A 14,615-nucleotide genomic window follows, 5' to 3' on the forward strand; every position below is an offset into this window, starting at 1 on the left:
AAGGGATTCACGTCTTTGATATCGTCAGAAAGCCCTTAAAATCCCCTGAAAGTCTTGAGTGATATGCCCGTAACATCTGTTGGCCATGTTGCAGAAAATGTTCAGCGGTATCGGAGAAATCTAAAAATCCATTTTCATCTTTTTAAAATCTTTTTCCATTTGATTCTGGCTTATTTTCTTTAATAAGTTGAAACACAAGCGTGCGAGCGACATTTCTGCAGTGAAGCCTCGTCGATAGTGATTTCTGGGATTCCTCTTGGGTCAAACGTTCAAAGCAGTGTGTAAACACTCACCCCCACACCCACACCACCCCCACTCCAGTGTTTGCTTATCTTATCTGGCAAACGTTACACATCCACCCAAAAGGCTTCAATCCATCATTGCGGCTGATGGCTATATAAAAGCAGTCAGAATGTGAAGGATTAGTTCCTGATAAAAGTAAGAAGTTAACCTTTTTTCCCTCTTTTTCCCCAATCTGAGCTTTTAAATGACTATTTTAAGATCTTATCCAAACTCCATGATGTCACTAGTGAAGGTTTAAATACTAAATGACAAAAGAAAAGCAGCTTTTCCCTTTTTCATCACTCTGATGCAATGTTTGGGTAAAACCAAGGAGTAATTTCTACTATAAAGACTGATGAACATCATGAATGTTCTCCCTTCTGCACTATTCAAGCTCATATTCTGCATTTATCTTGTTTCATTTATTTCTCCTGCAAAAAAAAAAAGATCTACATTCTGCACATGGACTGGAGTTGGTCCCTCCTCCGTGCGCTCAGGAGGGTGTTTATGTGTGGTCCTCGCCCGTAGCCGGCCTGTTTATAACCATGGAGAAAGCCATTTGGGCAGTAGCCAGACAGTCTGCCTCTGGCCCTTTTGGCCTCTGGTTAAAGCAAAGGTGCAGCGCTGCTGACGGCACAGTGGGGGCAGCACTGAGGAGAGTGGAGGGAGTTCATTTGACGTTAGACCAATTTAAACATGACTGGGGAGGGATGCAGTAGTATTTTGGATCATTTTGTAATAATTCAAACTGAATAATTGGTAGAAAATCTCACACAAAGGTTTAAAGATCAGAATGAAAACAGAGCTCCCTTGTTGGTGTTGCGGGTGCAATTTCCCTTGTGCAGTGTGTGGTATTGTGTATGTGCGGCTCGATAGTGTTTATCCCTCTGCCCCCTGGGCTGCCTGCTCTGCCTGCCAACCTTAGAGAGGTGCCTCTTCAGGTTCAGGGAGGCCAATCCTGCTGCGCTGCTTACATAACCTCCTAGGACTGACCTAGTGAACCAAAAACCTCGGATTCCCAGGATGCGATTACGCGTGCGACGCAAATGTGAACGTATTACATCTGATGCATAGTGATAGACGGTACCAAGTATAGAGATACTGGTATTTAAATAATTCAGAGATTTAAATCTTCTGAGTTGCTATAGTATTCTCAAAGTATTCCTAGCTCTGAATTGTTTTTCACAATTTTTATCAAACTACCTCTACAAATCAGTTTACTTTTGCATGTGTTTGTGATAAACGCTAACTGTGTTGGTCTATCACATGGGAAGAAAATGACTTGTACTAAGATTTGAGATTCCTTATGACAAAATGTAAATAACATGAATATTTTGCACACCATAAATTGTGAGGTACACATTCTATGAACATGTTTTTTTTTTTTTGTTTGTTTTTTATGGACCCTTTATTTAACCATGCGAGTTATTGAGAACAAATTCTTATTTACAACAACGAGGTGGTGGGGAGGGAAGAACAGAAGTACATTTTCACTCCCATTGAAACATATGTTGCTGTTTTGACGGCCTAATTCTCCCAGGTATAAGCTGCTTCCCCCGTGCTTCAATATTTGGATACTCTTAGGTTAGCACCTGGAAGCTGCATGTTTGCATGCAGTAATGGCGCTGTGTTATTATTCAGTACAGCACTGACTGATTCTGGCTTGTCCTCGAAAGCATGGCCATTGTCTTTGTAACTAATGGCTTTGCTAACAGTAAGGAGTTTATTTTGGTGAACTCCCATTCTTCATAAAAATGATGAAGAGTTTCTCTTTTCCTGCCAGAAATTCTGTTCTTGTTGTCACTCTTACATTCCCCCCAGAGAGCGTCCTTTCTTCTTGCACATGAACGTGGTTCTTATTTGTAAGTCATCACATCTTCTTGTTCCCATGGTGGCTAAACCAACTTGATTGACTATTAAAATTGTCCTCATTGTTTCACTTCCAGTTAAGGGGACAAAGGAAGGGTGGCTAGAAAAAGGAAGGGATTGTAATTATGCCACCCCACCCAAGAGCCCCGTTAAAAATGACAATCCTAATAGACTCTTTCAGACCTAATTATGACTTGTCTGGCCGGAATGAGGTGGATGAAAGCCGGTGTAATTGGGGGATTGTGTTCAAGCTTTGCTTGAGATCTTGAAGTAAAAATGAGCAATTTTTACTTTTGTTTCTTATATGCTTTCTTCTTTATGTGTTTTCTGGTGACTAAAAGATTTGGAGAGTCAGTTCAGAAAAAAGCAGTTGAAAATTTTAGGCGATGACCACATTTATATTGCACCTGCCCCCTTCCTGACAGTAGTCAGTATGGAACCATAAAAGTAAGCTGACTTACCCAGAGGAAACTCCTGCATGGCTGGAGACTATTGGGTAAATTGGTCTCTCTAAGTTGCCCTTAGAGTGAGTATGGGTGCATGGTTATTTTATTCCACCTCTCACCCAATGCCTGCTAAAGTACTATAAGCTTTTCACCTTTCTTTGTTTATCTTATGATTTCAGGTTTTCTTTAATAACATTTAAAATCTATTTTTGTACCATTTACATTGATGTTCACATTGGATGAGCTGCAGCTCCCAATTTTTCTGCCATCTGATTATCTTTACTGGCCGAACTGGATCTCCCCAATGTGATTTTACAATTTTCAAGGGAAGGCACACATTTTCTTATTTAACCAGAGAAAAACTTTTCTGTAAGTTTTGTGCAGACAGGATTAATTGGAACCACAACTGAATGTGATGAATGTGATCTGAACCCACCAGTGGGTGGGGTCAAGTGGCACAGCTTAATCACAGCAGAGGGTTGATCATTTTTCTCCTCTGTCTTAGCAACCTGCCTCAGGGATGTTCTTTTCTATGTTGTTTACTTGAAAAAGCCAGACTTCAGGAGCTAAATTCCTGAAATAACCCCAATTTAAGTGTTTCCAAATAAAATTCTGAATATTGAAATATGAAATGTTCTTTATAGAAGCTTTGGCTGTCTTGCTCATTTTCTACTTCTAATTAGATTTTTAATTTATTCCTCATGTATTTTTTCTGCTTATTTCAGGCTTTTTCCACATATATTTATGTAAAAGATTTATCTCTTTTGCTAGTCATTTTATTATCCCTGTACCCTCACATTTTTGTTATCTTAATGGGCTTTATATGTATAAAATGTGTAAAATCGAACGCACACATTTAGTCTTTTCCAAAACAAGTATGCTAATTAAATAACTGGCTTAATTCATTATGTTCTATTTTAGATACTCCGTATAGTTTAATACAGGCCAGTTGAATTCAGCTTATTTCTCAGAGGCTTAACAATTATTTTAATTGGCTTATAATCACACGTTGCTTTCCATTAATGCGCTTTTAAACACTAAGACCCCCTAAAAGGGTAATAAAAACCACAGTAGTTTCTCCTGCTATGCTATCGATTTAGTCATAAAGGCCTCACAACTTCATAAAATCCACAGTTTCCTGCTCACAGCCAGATTTAATCAAAGCTGCAAGAACGTTGCATAACCCTGCATTCTTGTGAAGTACAAATCGGCAATTACAAACACCCGATTATAAAATTAGAAAGAGGGGAAGAGTCTGTTCCTTTGTTTTTTTTTCCTCTGTAGTGCTTTTCAATAAAAAAGAACAGGGCGTGTTGCTGTTTTTTAATAGGGGATTCTGATTGTGGAAAAATTGTTGAAACTCCTCATAAGTCAAGCATCTTTCCTTTCATTTAGTTTTGAGGCAGTTTCTTGCAGAATTATTTTCATGCAAATGAATCACGAGATGAGAGTTAAACTTAGAAATTAACAACTTTATCTCTGTACAGTGATGTAAACCAACCTCTGTATTTTCACCATATTTTGCTCCGTTCCCCCACTTATGCTGAGCAGCTGGATTCTACGATTTAGCTGAAATGAACTCTTAGTCCAGCTACTATGGCTGCTGTTTCTCAGGAAGGTTTCTTTGTTTACAACCTTTTGCTCCGATCTTTTCATGTGGAATTCAAATGCAGGTGCACTTGACTTTTAAGACAAAACAAAACTACACAAAGGTTAACCATCTTGTGTCATTTTCACCTAAACAGTGCTAATGATGTCAAAATTCTGACGGACGAAACTGCTTTTCTTTCTGTAACACTTCCATATGTTCAAGTTACTTTTAATATTTATCACTCAGCACTTTTAATTATAGTGAAGGTGAAATGTTAGTAAGATCTCAAATCTGTGACCCTCGCTACGTGAATGGTTGACGATCACAAAGCAACCTGCACACGCAGAAAAAATGTACGCTACACACCAGCACTGTGTTTACAGAAGTAATAATGAATGGTGCAAACTGTGGGTCAGTTTTTTATTTTTTATTTGTTTAAGTAGTTGAGCAATTGGAGCTGACAGCGTTGTGACAAGATGAAGAAGCCTAAGAAAAACAATAAATTTATCCATTATTTGTCTGGATTTATTGCATGTGGGTGCAGAATTATGCTGCATGCCTCACGTCATTGACGTAAAAGTCGGATAAAATGTGATACGACCATTGTGACTTCAGATGCTTTTTGATTCAGAACTACATATTAATATGTCACAAATCAAATTATTTTCTTTCTTTCATTGTTTTAGGGTAAAAAGTTTTTAATTGGGCCATTCAGACTTACAGATGAACAAAAAATAAATTTTTAAAATATTTGTTCCTTATGTAACTGTGGGCCATCAACTATTATTTATTTCCATTTCGTTGTTGTTTGTGTTTTGGGATGATAGGATTTTGGCTGTGTTGCATTTGTTTAGGCATATGGTAGTGATGCAGTGAAGGATTGTGGAGTGTTCATCTGAAATGGAGAAGCAATTCCAGCAGCTTGGTTGTTATATCACAGTGTCAAATTGTATATATTCTTGGTCTTCAGCCATAATAGCAATATTGGTATTGCTGTCAGCCCAAATTTTTACTTCAGTGCATCTCTAGTTGTGAGTATGCTGTTAGATTTTTTTATGCTGATTTTTTTTTCAATTAATACAAATCCCGTAACTAAAGGTAGTTTCTGCTTTTTAATAAGTAAAATTATTTAAGTTACCCATAACAACTGCAATCTATGAAAATAAAATTTCCCCCCAAAAAATGTTTTTTTTCTTTCATCTGTTGGACCACAAAAGTGTTTGACCCACTGATTTATTATTGCAGCTTTATGGGATTTATTAATACTGCTGTTGGCTCTGTGACTCTTTGTTTGGGGCTTATTCAGGTAACGTTAGACGCCAACTGCTGCCAAAAACAGTTCACTTTCTTAGTGCTCATACTAAGCTGCATTTCTGAGAGACGACAGTGAATGTTATGGGCTATGACAGAAAAAGGAAAGAGGGAGAACATCGGCTTTCTTTTCCAATAGGGTCGGTAATTGACTGTAATCCTGTTTGGAAGAGTGAAAGAGACAGATTTGGGATTGGCTTTGCTGCGTGAGACTTTCACAAGTAATGTGAGCACATGTACATAATGTATGTCTCAGAACTGTCAAAAGCTGGAGCCTCTGTGGAAAAAGAGACTGCTTGTTGCACACTGTCAGTTTTCTGGACCCAATCCCAGCTATCAGTAAAAATGCATTCTCCTTTTCCCTCCGCTCTGTGTTGGACTGCTTTCATTGCCGTGCAGTGCCATTAGAAAAACAAGTTGGTTCAACAGAAATGCAGGAGAAACACAAGAAACAATAAGCACCAAGTGTCAAATTAGAAATGTAAATTCTTCAAATGTAGCTTATCAGCAGCAGATTGGAAAATGTTAGTTGTGCTGGCGTGTTCAGAAACAATAGAGCTGTCATCAGTCTAACATTGTGCTGTGCATGTCCTTGATTATGTTTGTGCATTTAACTGTGAGTGCAACAATGGCGGTACTCGGTTCTGAGCGGCTCGGAGAGCATCAATGGGCCACCAGCTGGGATAATAACAGATTAAAAACAGCAGCACAATCAGCATTACACTCAAACCTCAGAGGGGCTTATTTTTATGGTAATGCTTCAACCCTGATGTTGATCCATTTGGAAGATTTCAGATTACAATCAAAAGAGATACCTTCTTATATCTCTTATATTTCTGATCGGGTTTAACATAAACTTTTTTACTAAACCTGCGTTCAGGCCTTGTTTTCAGTTTCACTGGCTCTGACCTTGAATTGGGGTTCTTATGCAGATTTCAAATAAAAGGAATTTAATTGACCCCCTTTTTTTTTTAAACTTTGCTCAAGTATGAGGAAAATAAGTGATTGGAAACATGTTTTGTTCTTCCAGATGTTGTTCAGTCTTTTATTGAAGTCATCCATCCTTCAATCTGTCTCTCCATCTTAAATTTGCATCCACCTATTAGTTTGTCCATGCACCAGTTCACCTGTCTATCCGTCAATCTATTCTTCCATCCTTACATCCATTAGTTTATGCATCCATCTGTTTGCATGTCCTTCTGTCCATCTGTCATTTTATCTCTGTATGTCAATTCCTCTACTCAGTAGTTTGTCCAACCAGCTACTCTTGTGTCCATCCATCCTTTATTTTGTCCATCCATCCACCCATCTATCAGTTTGTCCAAACATCCCGTCCTGCAATCCATTAGCATTTGTGTCCATCTGTTCGTCCGCGCATCCATTTGTCCATCTGTACACTTCTGTGGATACATTTGCCATAAATTAAAACTACATTTTTGTGTTGATACTTTGATCAGATAAGACTACAAAGAATTCTGAGTTAATCTCATAAATTTTGGATTTTTTACATAAAAAAACTTATAGGAACTCGACTTACGTTCTTTTTCCAATATTCCCTTTGTGTGCTCAGGTTCGTCTGCCTTGCCCAATAATATGGCCTATTTTGGAAGCTCTCAGGAGGAGGAGGATCTGGAGGAGGAAGAAGATGAGGAGGAAGAGGAGGTGCGGAACAGCGCAGGAGTCCACACACAAGGTGCGGGAGGAAGCAGCCAAGCCTCTGCCTCCTCCTCTTGCAACTCTACACCTCGCAAGGGCAAACTCCCCGCCAGGCAGCCGCTCAATGGGCATGGTAAGGGCCAGAACTGGAGGTCGGAACAAAGCGCGCCATGTGTTTATGACTAGCAAACGTCGAGTTCACACACCAGACTGCATGTTTTTAGTTAGTGTAATGTACCACAAAGATCCCGGTGGGAGAAGTTAATGAAGGAGAGAAAGACAGGAGTGAAGCAAGTGGAGAAGACCTAGAAGAGAAAACAAAGAAAAGAGAACAAAAAAGCAGAGAAGAGCACAGGCGAAGTATTACATACCTTTAAGAATAACTAGAGCTGACTTGAAGGTTCAGAAGCTTACCATGGATCACAAAAGAACAAAAAACAGATGCGTAGTTCTTGCTCTCATTTGTGTGCATATGTTAGTCTGCACATGTACGCAGATAGCGGTTTGCACTTCTGCTTTGAACCGTGGCAAAAAGAAGCATGCAGCATAGAGTTGCAGAGCAGTGCATCAATTCTTTCCACCCCAATTAACACTTATCTTACTAAGCCCTAACAAGGTGTTTATACACATACTGCAACAGCTGGCCAAGACCCCAGACACACACATGAAACACACTTCCAGCATATGTACACCCCTAGGGGGCAGCACAGACATTCAGATGACTGCACACATTTGTGCACACGGCGCATAACATTTAGAAAATCCCACACAAGCAAAAACCCAAAGACCACAGCATTATATTGATCTTATTGCATAGACTTAAGCTTATGCATAGAATTAACACTTGATAAATTTATAAGAATCTTAATCTTAATCTTATTAAATTTGCATTGATAGGGTGTTGCTAGATTCTCATGGTACGATCATTTCAAGTAAAAACATCAGGGTATCACATTATTTACACAGATTTTCCAACATAATCCAACTTCAGCTTAGTTTTTAATTGGATTTGACGAATAGTGTAGACACTAAACTTTATAGGATGTCTTGAATATGAACAAAACATCAAGTTTTGAAATGATGTTGCCTTAATAATAGCGATAGATGGTGCTCTGCTAGATTTCAAACCTTGAGTGTGCATTTTGCAATGTTAAATATTTACTCATAATCAGTATATTTTTCTGCAAATATAAGAATGGTGAGCTGACTGGAAGTGCAACCATTTGGAGAAACCTCCAGTGGTTATTATTTTGGGGGGTGAATCCTGTAACCTCAATATGACTTTGATATACACAAATTTAACCCATGGTTTTTCTTCCAATCCAATGTTTTCAATGAAGCAGGGGCTGAGTTTCATATTTCCTCCCCTTTTCGTCCCCGACTTTAACTCCTTTCTTGGTGTGTAAAATGTCTCTTCCCTCAACCCCCCAATCTCCAGGAATGTAGAGGAGTGAACTGGAGAGAGATTAATGGGATTTAGAACAAGATGAAAACATCTTTTAGATTTGTGTGTTTGAACTCTCACATTGAGAATCGGACTTGTCTCTTAGGAGCACACAGGCTTCCCTCATCTTTTCTAGAACACATGTAGCTAAAACGTTAAACTGTACATGAAGCGCAAACAGAAGGACAGTGAAACCTGTGTGAACAGATCCAGGCTTGCTCTGTGCATGAGGACAGCTTATTCTCCTTTTCTTATCTGGCACACAACAGTGTTTGCAAAGCAACTTGGCGCCTTCGCTGTGATATGCTAAATAAATAGATAAGAAAGAAAACACGCAGATATGCTTTGTAGGGGACAATAGAGACAAGTGAGGTTAAGGACACCAAAATGGACATTTGTGTTTCCAAGAGCCGGCAGCATTCAAAATTTGTCCCATTTGACAAATTAGGATTAGTTTAATATGCATCTTGGGCTCCTGTCCAACAGGAATGCATATTTGGGCTCTTGGGGAGAAGAAGAGTGGGAAGCCAAAAGGAGAATGAGGGCAATTGAGAAAAAGGAAAAATAAAAATGGTGAAATGTTGAGAGATGTTTTATTCAGGGAGGCAGGAAATGCTTTACATTGTCGGTCATTCATCAGCACTCCCTCTTTCTGCTACTATTTCTCATTTTGGCCATCTGCCATGTTGACTCGGCTGAATTAAACAGTTTTTAATGGGTCCAGTTATTTTGCTGAGCTCACTTCTCAAAATGTCAAGAATTTTCTCTTTCAACAGGCCAGAGGCAGCATGAGACCTCCAGATGCTCACAAGTGTTGGAGTGCATACACTCATGTTCTGTATGTCCAGAGCTTCGCATCTAAAGGCTCACAGAAATATGAAGTGAAAGCTGGAAAGAGGCCTTTTTAGGATGCATGTGGCATCACCTGTACGTCTCAAAACCCATTTTGAACCGGTTCATTGACAAGCAGCATAAAGACGTCTTCATCCACTCTGTAAATCATGCAAATATAAAATATAATCAAATATAATCATGTAAATATTCTAGCGAATTTGCCAAAAGTTTGTCACTCTGCTTATCCAGATTTTTCCACTTGGTTGTTGTGGTGAAAACCCTCTGGAGCTTATTGACATTGACAGTAGCTTGAAAAACACACTATGACTTTAATAACTTTAGAAACTTTCCACATTCCCTATTTAAGACTTTTGATGGATACGATGTTAGCTTGTTGTACCCCATTACAGTTTTTACCTGGTCTAGAGGGCTAAATATCTTCTGACTCGTCACTTGGTGAATCGAGCTGTTTAAACTGAACTGTTAGCTCCCATATATATAATGTAATTCCTCAAATGTAGAGTAAGACATAGTTCCTTCCCCCATCGAACATCTTTATTGTCTGGTACCTTAAAAGCAAGGCTTAAAAGATTCTTTCAGCATAAAAGTTATAGTTGATGCTCATTTCTTTAGTTTTACTGCAACTTTGTAGGAGCGTTAGGAGATCATATAAGAATCTGAATTTTTTTATATATATATTATTATATTTTTTTTTTTTTTTTTTTTTTTTTCTTCTAGCAGGTTTCCAAGCCGTTGCACGTGTGTGTTTTTTTGTGTCTCTCTCCTGCTCTCCCAACCCCCAACTGGTCAAAAGCAGATGGCTGCCTACCCTGAGTCTGGTTCTGCTGGAGGTGTCTTCCTGTTAAAAGGGAGTGTTTCCTCTTCATTTATATTGCCTGTTTCTCAGTGCATGCTCAGGATGGGGGATTGAATCGAATCAAATGTTCGATGCAATCCGTTGGTTTGCTTTGCTACTGCAAGGCTGCTTAGAGAAATGCAATTATATGGAATTGGATTGAAGTAAATGGGTTTAAATTGGGTTATATTGGCTTGAACTGAATTTGACTGGATGGATTTGGCCTCTCATTTATCTTAATCTGAACCTCAGTGCCTTGAGATGACCTTTGTTATGAATTGTAGCCTCAGAAAATGAACTGAAATGAATTGAAAGAGTTCATCCTGTTGATGCACTTTTAGAAGAGCTCTGGCTAAAATCCGGGTCTCTTCACGCAGATATATTTCATCGTATGTCTTTATTATTATGTGTTGTGCTTGCAAATAGTCATTCTTGAATACGTTAAGAATGCTAAAAGCAACACCGCTCATCCATCTTTCTTTAATTCCTTTCCAGTTTTTAACAACCACAGCAAAGCAGGGACCAGGGAGAGTCCGAGGCCAAAGGCGGGCACGCACAGCAGGGACGCACCCGCTCCTCCACTGCCGCCTCCTCCGCCGCCTCCTCCACCTCTACTGAGGGAGCGCAGCGAGCGGGCGGAGGCACGGGAGCACGCCAGGGAGCTCCAGGCCTTGGCCAGCAGTCGGGGCACCGCCAACGGGTTGCCATCGAGAAGAGCGGCTGAGGAGCTACGGAAGCAGGTACGGTCCAGATTAAAGCTTTCATGGATCTGCTGGAGACTGCTTCAGCAAGATGTTGACAGGAGAAACAGGATGCAGTTTTACAGAGACATTTTTGTGGTTATCTATTAGTTTTGCATACAAATACTTCTCAGCACATTAGAATATCAACAAAAAGTTGATTTAAGTTGAAAAGTGAAACTCATACGTTACATAGATCAATCATATACAAAGTGATGTCTTTTAAGTGTTTATTTCAATTCACTTTGATGATTATGGCTTCAAGCTGATAAAATCCCAAAATTCAAAGTCTCAGATAATTACAATATTTTATATGATATGGATTTTTATACATTAAATGGTAGCCAACATTTATTTCCATGTACTTTACACTATATCATATACCTATACATGATCATCATCAACAAAAAAGAAAAGAAAATCGGGAAAATTATTTGAGTTTTTGTGAATATAATAGAGCTTTTACAGATCCTTTTGTTTTTTTCACAAACTCAGTAAATGTTCCATGATTAGTTTATTGCCGAGCAGGTAAAAATTCCAAGAAAAACTTTTAAAATAAAAATAATTTTGTTTTGTTTTTTAGCTGGTGTGTAATATTTGTTTATTGTGAGTACTTTCATCAACAATTTTGTGCTGCGTGGCAGAAACACAAGCTTAGCAAACATCACTCTGTATTGAATATGAATCGCATCCTTTTTCAGTTGTTTGTAATTTTCTAATTAATTAAGATGCACCTGCATACCATCTTCAGAGGTTTGGTTTCTTTTATTGTTTGCATTCTCTTAATTTCTTTTATCCTCCCTTCTGCTATTTCTTCCATTCATCTCTCTCTGTTTGATTAATTCCAACTCTTCCTTGCCTCTCTCTCTGTTTTCCATGCTTTTTCCTTTGCTCTGCATTTCTTTCCTCTCTTTCTGCATGGTTCAACCTACCCTCTCTTCTGCCTCCTCTCTTCTTCTCCTCCTGCTCTCCTCCATCCATTGTGTCTGAGAGAGTAATGATTGTGTTTTGGCCTCCCGCGACTGCAGCTATATTTAGTAGCGCTGGCAGAGAGCTGCTAAAATCCTGCCTTCCCTCTTCGTGGCACTTAGCGGGTTTCAAGGAACCCCACAAAGTGAAAATGCAGGAAAAGAAGGCCAGATGAAAGCTTCACTCCGAAAACGGGCTTTGCCTTGTCACGTTGCACAATTAAAAGCAACTGTCTGCTGATGCTCTTTGTTTTGGCTCGCCTTTTTCTCCACCTTCTACATTATGATTCCCAGCCTTTTAAATGCCAGTCTTCATCTTGCGGTGCTCGCTGTTGCATGGTGCAGCTGCTAATGCACACTTAGACCCATGGTTTATGTTTTAAAGTGGTTGGTATTGTCCACTAAGAGCAGCAACGAATCTTAATGAGACTGACTTCCTGCCAAGACAAACTTTATACTCATTTCCTAGCAGACTGTTGGCACTCTGTGTGATATTAAGACTTATTTATGTTATATTCTTCTCTCTTCCTCTCTGTACACTCATCTTCTCTCTCTCTTTTCCTTAATTTCCCCCATATATTAGCATGAATAGTATGTGTTCACCATATGAACTCAAGACACACACAGACACACACACATAAACCTTTATTCACATGACCCAATGAAAAACATACAGGCTCAGCTCAATACCAAAGGTGAAGTGATCATCCAGGCGAAAAGCCATCCAGAGTTTGTGTATGTTCAACCTGAAGGGCTACAAGCTTTATCATAATGCAATTTACTGCGACTCGGCTCTCGCTAATTTAATAGCAGCGTGTATCAACAGAATCTGTGCAAATTTAAAGGTGCCTTCAGAAAAAAAAAAGGAAATTACATAAGTCTATATAGTCAAATTATGTCTTAATGTTAGCACCAAGTTTTGGTATCACACAAATTATATATTGATATATCTGACTACGACATGAATTTCTGCAGAAGTTTGACTTTGTCATTTGTATCGTTCCTTGCAAAACATATTGATACATTTTAAACGTTTACATCGGATTGAAAGCATCAGTTTTACCAGATTCTGAACTGGACTTATGTCTGGGCTTTGACTGGGCCATTCTAACAGATGAATATGCTTGATAACCACTGTGTTGCTGCATGTTTAGGGCTGCTATCCAGCTGGAAAGTGACCCTATATTTAAGTCTTAAGTATTTAGAGCCTTGATAACAAATTTTCTTACAGGAATACCTTGTTTTTAGCTCCATCTATCTTCCCTTCAACTCTGACTGGCTTCCCTGTCCCTGCTGGAAAAATTAAAAAGAAAACAGCATGCAACCAACAAGTTTAATGGTGGGGACGGTGTGTTCAGAGTATTCATTTTCACCACACAAGGCATTTTGCATGTTGGCCAAATTTGGTCTCATTTGACTAGAACACATACTTCTACTTACTTTCCGTGTCCCTTACGTGGCTTGTGTTAAGCTGCAGATGGATCGTCTTGTGAGTTTCTTTCAATAATTCAACAGTCTGGCCACTTTTCAATAAAAGCCAGATTTGGGGTATGAATAAATTGCAGATGTCCTGTTGACGTCTGTAATTTTGTTGACAGATTTGGCCACCTGGAGCTCTGGATCTCAGCAGCAGCTACTATTTAGGAGATTGTTTTGTAACTAAACTGACTTGATCTTCATGCTGCAGTTTGTTCACTATTATTCCTAACAAACCTGTAAGGCCTTCACAGAACAGCTGGACTTATATTGAAATTAATTAATTGCACACAGGTGCACTCTAATGACTTTGTCTTCACAATTATGTGCCACTTTGTGTTGGTCCATTACATGAATTGAAGTTTATGGCTTTAATGTGAAATAATTTTGAAAGTTTAAAGGTGTAATACAGTCGTGGCAATGATATGAACCACACAATATCCAAAACATCAAAAACATGATGTCATGTCACATCGAAAGGTTCCGATCATCTGCACTGATTTATTTTGTGTAATTGTGTTGTAACTTGTATCTTGGAACATGATTCCTTGGGCTTTTTATTGGCCAGAAATCCTTGATTGACAGAAAACTGTATTGTTACAACAAATTCTGAATGTACAAATGTAATTGTTTCCCCTCGAATGTCACAAATTTGCTATCTACTAGTTTTCGTTGTCACTGTGAGTACATGTAGGCAACTCACAAGACCAAATCTCCATGCGGGGCTTCTCTCTTTCCCAGGGTTTAATTCCCTCTTTTCTTTTTCTAGTCTCTGTCTGGCCTTCTCTCTTCTTCTGTCTCTATGCATCCCCCTCCTCCTGCTCCTCCTCTCTGGACCAACTCCTGCAGATGTTGATTATAAAAAAAAAAGTCTTCCTGCAAGCCCTCAGCTGGGCTATAGCAACACATGATGTCATCTAGACCCACCTCCCTCTCCTTTCCCTTCCTCTCATGTGCAGGCGAAATCCTTTCTGCTTCTGTTTACTCTTGGCTCTTGTTTTTCTCTCATTTGATCTTATTGTCCCTCTGAGTCCGTTCAGATTTATATTGCTTTGTGTCATTTTTTGTGCTTCTTTATTTCCCCGTTTCATTCCTTCCCCTCTCTTTATTTACCAGACAGAGTAATTGTGGATAGACAACTG

At 39.0% G+C, this 14,615-nt stretch overlaps 1 protein-coding gene across 4 annotated transcripts in view; it reads left to right on the forward strand.

The window, feature by feature from the left end:
- Window positions 1-14,615, forward strand: part of jarid2b (jumonji, AT rich interactive domain 2b) — a 109,222-nt gene that overhangs the window by 79,309 nt on the left and 15,298 nt on the right. For all 4 annotated transcript variants that reach the window (XM_055053735.1, XM_055053736.1, XM_055053738.1 and 1 more), the window contains 2 exons: window positions 7,070-7,288; window positions 10,785-11,029. In XM_055053735.1, the coding sequence (XP_054909710.1) occupies window positions 7,070-7,288; window positions 10,785-11,029 (464 nt within the window). The remainder of the gene's footprint in view (window positions 1-7,069; window positions 7,289-10,784; window positions 11,030-14,615) is intronic.

This window comes from Poeciliopsis prolifica, unplaced genomic scaffold, assembly GCF_027474105.1.
Source record: "Poeciliopsis prolifica strain line A6 unplaced genomic scaffold, Auburn_PproV2 SCAFFOLD038, whole genome shotgun sequence".
Classification (NCBI taxonomy): Eukaryota; Metazoa; Chordata; class Actinopteri; order Cyprinodontiformes; family Poeciliidae; genus Poeciliopsis; species Poeciliopsis prolifica.